The sequence below is a fragment of the Gavialis gangeticus genome, unplaced genomic scaffold, assembly GCF_001723915.1.
Source record: "Gavialis gangeticus isolate Ggan-Ray unplaced genomic scaffold, GavGan_comp1, whole genome shotgun sequence".
In the NCBI taxonomy this organism is placed as follows: Eukaryota; Metazoa; Chordata; order Crocodylia; family Gavialidae; genus Gavialis; species Gavialis gangeticus.
In genome coordinates, this window is record NW_017728992.1 from 42,856,492 (window position 1) to 42,864,380 (window position 7,889).

Below are 7,889 nucleotides of genomic sequence, written 5' to 3' on the forward strand. Positions count from 1 at the left end.
CCCTGCTTCCTCCAATCTGACCAGTGCACCTGACTTGGACACCCACACAACACTCTTGTATCTATGGCAACAGAATGAGGTCACGCATACAGCTTTATGACTTCACTGCAGAATCAAAGTTGAGGAGAGTTTTGGGGATATGGGAGGAGCAGCAGAAGCTGCCTGAGCCCTAGTACAGTGAATCCTAATTAGAGTGTAGGGATTTAAATTAGCTAGCTCATAACAGATCTTAATACATTCTGAAACCTACTAGGATTGTCCCTCCAGGCTGTCACTGCTTGACCTTTCATTCCGTCAGCAGATTAATAGCTTTGGGGAAACTGAAAGATTTGGCCCTTTGTAAGAAAATGATAGGGCTCTGAAAATCTGGTGTGTAGCCTCTACCTTCTCCTTAATCAGAACATGGTTTAAGGAAAAATACTTGAAAAGGATCATTTTTTTCAAATGTAAATCCATTACTTCATTGGGCATCTATGGAAATGTAAAGAAAAGCCAGGAATTCTAACAGTGCTGTGCTGGAACATTATATGGAAAAAGGGCCCAAGGGCCAGAAAGAATAATATCAGGATACATGCTTATTCTTACTTGTCTATTCAATCAGGCATGTAAAAAGCCTTCATCTCTCTTTCAGACCTCTATGCTCAAAAAAAAAAAAAAGACTTCTGAGAGTATGCAGCATATGTACTGAATCCTTGCTCACTGCATTGGGCAACTGAAAAGAAAAAAGAACAACCTAGTTTTAAGGCTGCTGAAACCAAATACTTAGTTTAATTGCTGGTCAAACTGTAATAAGGCATGCATCTGCTACTACTGAGGCAGAGGTCATCAGTTCCCTGGTGGTGATATTTAAGCCTGTGGAGAGTAGTGGAGATAACCCTTGGTACTACATACTACCCCAGTGCCAAGATAGACACAGCTATTAAACATTGGTTCATTAATTAAAAGCAGCAAACACACTGCCAATACACTGTGCCAAAGCAAGCAATATTAGAGAGGTTAGATGCTAAGGCTGACATCTGCCACTGCTCTTCCCAGAGAAGTGGTATGGACCTTTCTGAAGTTTTGACTTCAGCTATATTGGGGGGGTGAACCGGGGACAGACTGTGATGATGGATCTCTGGAACTAATGAAACTGGAAGTTGCAGCTGTGCTTCTGGACTGATGTGGAGCTTAAGTCAAATCTGCCCTGGCCACATGATGACAGGTCCTTGAAGCAGTCTTATAAAAATATGAAAAGGTGAGCTTCTTTCACCCGTGTAAAAGTGGACATATAGTGAACATCTGTCAGGGATATGAGCTCTTCCAAAAACAAACAATGTATCAGTTGCTGAATCACACTGGCAATATGTTAAGCCGGAACAGTTAAAATGATACATCCTTAAGACTCAGTCCTGGGGAAAATTAAGGGAGGTAAAGAACCAACACAGGCAAAAACTTGCCAAACTACTTCTAACTGCTCTATTTACAATGAAAAGAACTGTGTACAGATAGAGATATTGAGAAGTGTCATAAGGCTTGTCAGGGGTAGTCAAAAAGTTGCTGAACAGTTGGAGGAACACAACCCTTTAACTGTCAGTACAGGAGCGTGACAATGCTCCAACCCAACTGCCACTGCGGGCCAAGAGATTGATCTTGACCCTAACACCAACTTGTATGTGTGCGTATGTGTCTGCACATTTTGGGGGAGGGAAGGGGTGACAGATAAATATAAAATAATTTCTAACAAATTAATGCATCAAGTATAGAACTCTTAAAGACCTGAAAAAGACAAATTTTAATCTCATGCAGGAATGCGTCCATTAACTTCAAAATCAGCAACTTCCGATTGCCAAGAAGTTTAAATTGAAATGCAAGTACTCTGTATATAAAACTTTTATTAACCTTGCGGAAAGCATATTAGAAAAAAGGGCAAATGGAAAGAACTAAATTAAATTATATTTCTACATGTTTTTCTAGATTAAATTTAATCTTGTATACTTGACATTTTCATATACTTCTTGAACAAAATTTGTATGCAGTGTAAGCCTGTTAAAATTTGGATCTACTGTATATAAATCCAATCTACAGAGACTCACTGTGAAATTAATATACAGTTGGCTCAGATGAAGGATAAAAAACCCCATGACTTATGGCTAGATCAAGGCAGAGGTTCTTTTGCTAGTTAGGTTTCTGGTTCAGTGTGTGACCATAGGCAAACTCTTCAACATCAAGTTAACGCAGCTGTAAAATGGCAGTAAAATGGCATACATATCTACTGTATGAAGACTTCTGTGAGACACTGTCACAAAGCTAAAATCTTTCAGCAAAAAGTGCTATGTGTCCTTTTTTCACATCAGAGCATAATAAATAGTACCAGAGAACACTGAGCCCAATTTGTCAGTAGCCAGCTTCCTGAAAGTTACACAAAAAATTCAGCTTGGCTCATTTTGTCAGAATCAGCAACAGCTATCATTTGAAAACATAACAGTGTCATCTAAAAGCAATCAGTAACTGAGCAGCTGGAAATATGAAGTTTTGCAGATTTTACAACAGAATTAATTTTACATTAACAAAACACATCTGTAAAGGAAAAAGTCAGACAACTTAATGGAAAAGAAAAATAACACATGTTTCAGATTTTGCCCAAGATTTCTAAGACATGTCGCCATACAGTGAGAAATGACTTACCGCATCATTATATTTTCCCTGCTGTATATAAGATCTTGCTTTTCTTAAAATGTCAGTCTGTTCAGAATCTGAAAGTAATCTAGAAAAAAATTAAAATATATAATTTAAAAAACATACTTATGATGAGAGCTACAATGACGTAGAATTTTTTGAGCCTCGGACTAAATTTCAAGGGATCTGTTATTTAGCGTATTACATATGCCAAAGACCCCTAAGCAATTTCAAAGTATTGGGTGTCTGGATCCATTTGGCGCTCTCCATTTTCACCCACACTGTTTTTGAAACAGGATCTCAAATTCTTTTCCTTCACTGAAGGCAGCCACACAACTTTGTAGGCAGATATATATATCCTGCACCACTTGTAACCTATGCTATCATACTAACCATAATTCATGGCTGGGAGCAGCAAAAAACATATACATCAGCAATACTTCAATTGTCTTATGAATGTACTACAGACATCTTTAGATTACAAACCCTTCAAGGGATTAAAAAAAAAGTAGTATTTGCATAATATCCATCATAATGAAGCTTCAATCACAACTGCAGCCTTTTGGCTCTGTACAAATAAAAAGCCAGGATGAGCAACCTTTTCTTTAGGGAATTTGCATTTATCTAGTCCACTCAGTAACTGGAATCCTGTAATTGTGCCCAAAATAAGTGCAAAGTCCTGGCTCCCATGAAGCAAACTCCAAAACTCCCAGTGACTTGAACAGGAGGCAAATCATCAAACTAAGCCTTTCCAGAATTCCTCTCAAGTGAGAACGCACACACACAACAAAAGCAAAAATAAAGGATGTGGGAAGAATAGGGTCTTGTGCCCCCATGGGGAAGATAAGCATTAACAGATCAAAGAGCTTTTGTGCCCAGCCATGGAATCACCCTCTCTGGTTCAATCACTCTGGCGTGTTGTGCCACTGCCCCTTCCCCTTCCCCCTGTCTTGTTTTTTTTAGGTGCAGTCTAACCATATCAGGAAAACTGGCTGAGTGGGAGGTAGAGGAAAATACAGGGAATTGGTACAATAAAGAAGGAGCAGAAGAAAAAGTGGTGGAGGAAAAGGGAATCACCACTTTTCATAAAATGTTTCTCTGAAAGAACATTATACAAATGTAATGATAATTTTCAGTACAAAAACATGTAGTCTACAGTGTGCCCCAAGCTGGGTGCTCACAGAATTAAAATCAGCATTTAACTGTGATCAAGCTACAGTGGAAAGACACATACTTTCTGAAAAGAAACCATGGGACAGGAGTAGTGTGCACTTGTTGATTGTGGTCACCAAAGAGAAGCTCGAGTATGTCACTCTTTCTACAGTCTCCTGTTTCCTGGTAGGGACTAGGAATTGTGTTTAAAAATATGTCTAAAACTCTTCTATATGTTTTGTCTTTTTTAAAATGCCTGTTTTATGTCTATTTTAAAGTTAATGTTTCAATGTCTGTTTTATCCTCGTTTTTCAATGCCAAAACTTATATAAGCTAAAGAAAGCATTTTTATCTTTCACCATATATCATCTCATACAGTCATTTGACTATAAAGCCTCTAATCAGTCTTTTAGTCTTGGTGAAACACTTTACTTTTAATGAAACTACAGCAGTCTTGGCCATTTCCTTGCTTCTCAAAGGACAGTTTCAGGTATAAGAAAATAAATGGCATTTTCAAGCAGTAAAGTTTCGTCAAGTCAGTGCATGAGGCAATTATTACACAGAAGTATGCAGATATTTAGATAATGCATTCATTTCTTATGGGTTAAGGATAACAATATGATAATAATTCTATTCCATGTCTATACAACTGCTTTTATAAGAGGCACCACGCTTGGGAAGGCCAGGGGGCATTGTCTATGTACAGCTTATAATGCTGTTACAACTCAAGGACTCCATATATACCTGTATCAAACAGTGTCAGCTATCCAGGTTGTAGCTATATTGGTCTAGAGCAAAAAGGAATCAGGTAAACAGGCTATTCTAACTTTTCTCTGAGCATAATATGCATAATAAAAGGAACTGTTCCAAACAGGAGATTTTACTGCACCTTCAACTCTCATATGAAATATGTACTTTCATTTCTACCTACAAGAACTTTTACAATCTTTTGTCCTATGCCTGAAGAAGAGGGTGTGTGCCCAAAACCTTGCAATTAAAGATTTTTTTTTTGCAAAAATCTAGTTGGTCTAATAAAAGATATCACCTCTACCCAATTCCTTTTGTATCTAACAGGGAACTCTATCTTGTTTGCCTTCTCTGTGGTTTTCATCCACCCTGAGCTGAGACCAGCAAAAAGAGATAGGAGAAATTCCTGCACCTAAAACAGGGCTAGCTGTGAGAGGTATTCAACTTTGCCAATCACCCTTTTATAAGGATAACTCTTGGCTGTTGCCCAGGGCAAAAAAATTATTTCCAGTCTGACTTCTGGTACGACGTAACTGAATAACAAGCCAATCACCTGGGAAGACAGAGAGGCAATAAAGTTTTAAGAGACAGGATCTCTCACCAGCCATTTGAGAGAGAAGAACTGACCAGGAGACAGGCAAAACATTGACTGCTGGAGTAAAATACTCCATGATTCAGAGAAGCTATGCACTAATCTTCTCTAATAAATACCTATCACATATTTCTATACCAGAGAACAGTGGTGCTCAATCTTTTCCCCCATCAGCCAGGCAGGTGATGCCCAGTCCAAGCTGGATCTGGAGGGTGGGCCAAATCCAGTGTGTGGGCCATGGAGAAGGATGAAAGGCAGCCTAGCCTCAATCCAGCCACAGGATGGGGGGGGGAAGGGTGCGGGGCTAGAGAATTTGGCAGTGGAAGAGAGGTGGCAGTATCAATTTGCTCCTTGCTGCCAAATTTCGTGACCCATGAGGAGCCCCCGTGGGCCAGATGTCATGGCTCAGCAGAGCAGATCTGACCTGCAGACCAGGGGTCGAGCACTCGTGCCACAGAACTGAGATTTGAATTACTGAAAATGATAACCAACAGATCACTGCACACACTTAGCAGTGTCAAGTCTTACAATCTATAATTATGTTTCCCTAAAAAAAATGTAATTTTTTTAAGCTAGCAAACAAAAACCAGCTTTCCATTTCAAAGAGGACAAGCAAGTGTCATCCAAGTAGAAACACAATTAATTATGTAACAAAACAATTGGGCTAATTGTGCAAATGCTTGTAAACTGTCCCTTATGAGATGTTAGCTACTTTCATCATGAGTATACCTGACAAAATTAATCTTTCCAGCACATCATTCACGCTTCACAAACAAGTGCTTGACAACACTAATAACATGCCTGTGTTGAAACGAAGCTACAGTAGCTGTCTCAAGGGGACTATGTCTGGCCAGTCAGCAATCCATATTTATCACCACTGAACAGAGTATACCATCCCCAACAGCACATTTCTGCTTGGGCAACATGCTGCAGTTCCCCAAATGAAATAAAATCTTAAAACAGAAGGAGGTATCTTGAGAGTACATCTGGACCTACCACTGCTAATAGGCTCATTTTATAATGTCTGCTATTGTGTAATGATTCATATTCACATTGCTATACAGTAAATTTTCCAGACTTACGCTATAAAATAGGCCCTTAGGATCCTGCAGTAAATCAATGAGATTAAAAAGGTCCTAGATTTACCAATGAATTGCAAGACAGGGGTGCATCTGCACATGCTATTAATGTGCAGCAATAAAGTCTGGCACATATCATGTTGGAGTTTATTGCTCCTAGGCGCCAGATTGAAGGTGCACCTGGGACCGCAGCACATTGACCTGGGCTGGAGCAACCCTGGCTGGCAGGGGGCCCAGGGAGTCAGCTTGCCAGACAGGGGCTGCTCTGACCCAGCTCAACAAGATGCAGAAGGGCTGGCTGGGGTACAAGGGTGCTCCAGTGCAGAGGTAGCTAGCAGACAGCCTCCGCACTGAAACACCTTCATGCTCCAGCCTGCCTCATTAATGTCTACATGTACACTGCTGAAGAGTAAAAAACTCCGTCAAAGGACAGTACTTGTATTTACACTGCATGTGTAGATGCTGAGACATTTACTGTGGAACTAATTAGGCAACTTGAAGTAAACATCTCGTCTAGATGTGCCTAATATCAGATCAGCAAACCAGATAAACACACACACCAAGAGAAAGGGTAAACTCCTTTGCAGAATCTGCGCTGCTGACACAAAAGAGTTTAAAAACGAACTTTACCTCAGTTGCTTCACACCCTCTCACATTTAATTCACACAGCCAAACAAAATTGCCTACAAAAACTGAATTCAGCCATTTCTCCCAAAGGGTGAGAACAGATTGTTAAGCTCTTCCTATTTTTAAACATATGAAGGTACTATGGAAATGAAGTTGAGCTCTGTATGCAGGTAGTCATCCTTCAGTTGACATGCTTCTTGCCATCTCTCAAGCATGGTCAGTCACCTCCTGCATTTCTACTGCTTGACCTGCCATTCTTACTTCAACTGTGGCTTTTATGGCAAAAAAACTCAAGCTAACACCTGACTTTATTGAAGGAATTACATCTGTGTAGTGTGAAAGTGTCAAACTCATATGGCCATGTAGCCCAGATGAGGTTTACTGGTCTGGTCTGCAGGCCAGATTGAGACCATGGTCCAGAGCCAACACGCTGGGCCAGTCTGGTGGGGCACTGTTTGCAGTACATGCCTTATGCTGTACATGCCTCATGCTAGCCCCCTATGCCACATACAGAGCAAGCCCCAGAGTGGGGCTAGAATGAGCTGGACTAACCATGAGTGCACAGGGGGGGCAGCACAGGGAGAGCACTGCATGTTGCACCATGCTGGACCAGCCTTGTGCACTGGCTCTGATAGCCCAGTCTGGACTGGCCCTTGAGCTATGGCTCAGGGCTGGTCCAGCATGGGTGCTGCATACAGCATGTGCCCCAGACTGCCCTCTGTGCTGTGTGCAGTGCCCATGGCACCAGATCCAGCCCTGTGCACCAGACCAGCATCATTTGCCACATGCAATGTGCAGGGTCAGTCCAAGACCCAAAGGCCAGATCATATGGCTCCAGGACTGGATCTGGCCTGTGGGCCATATATTTGACCACAAATATTGTGGTCAATACTGACAAGTGCAGGGTGCTGCACTTAGGCAGTAGAAACCAGCAGCACACTTATAGAATGGGAAACTCCCTTCTTGAGAGCACAGAGGCAGAAAGGGATCTGGGAGTCATTATTGACTCCGAGATGAACACGGGCCGACAATGC

The 7,889-nt window shown here is 41.1% G+C and overlaps 1 protein-coding gene across 2 annotated transcripts in view; it reads right to left on the minus strand.

The window, feature by feature from the left end:
- The window catches only part of PIGN (phosphatidylinositol glycan anchor biosynthesis class N), a 224,123-nt gene that overhangs the window by 84,827 nt on the left and 131,407 nt on the right, over positions 1 to 7,889 (minus strand). For both annotated transcript variants that reach the window (XR_002098336.1, XM_019521634.1), the window contains exon 13: positions 2,668 to 2,746. Coding sequence is in view for 1 of the 2 variants with exons in the window: in XM_019521634.1 (XP_019377179.1) it covers positions 2,668 to 2,746 (79 nt within the window). In the remaining variant the exon portion in view is untranslated. The remainder of the gene's footprint in view (positions 1 to 2,667; positions 2,747 to 7,889) is intronic.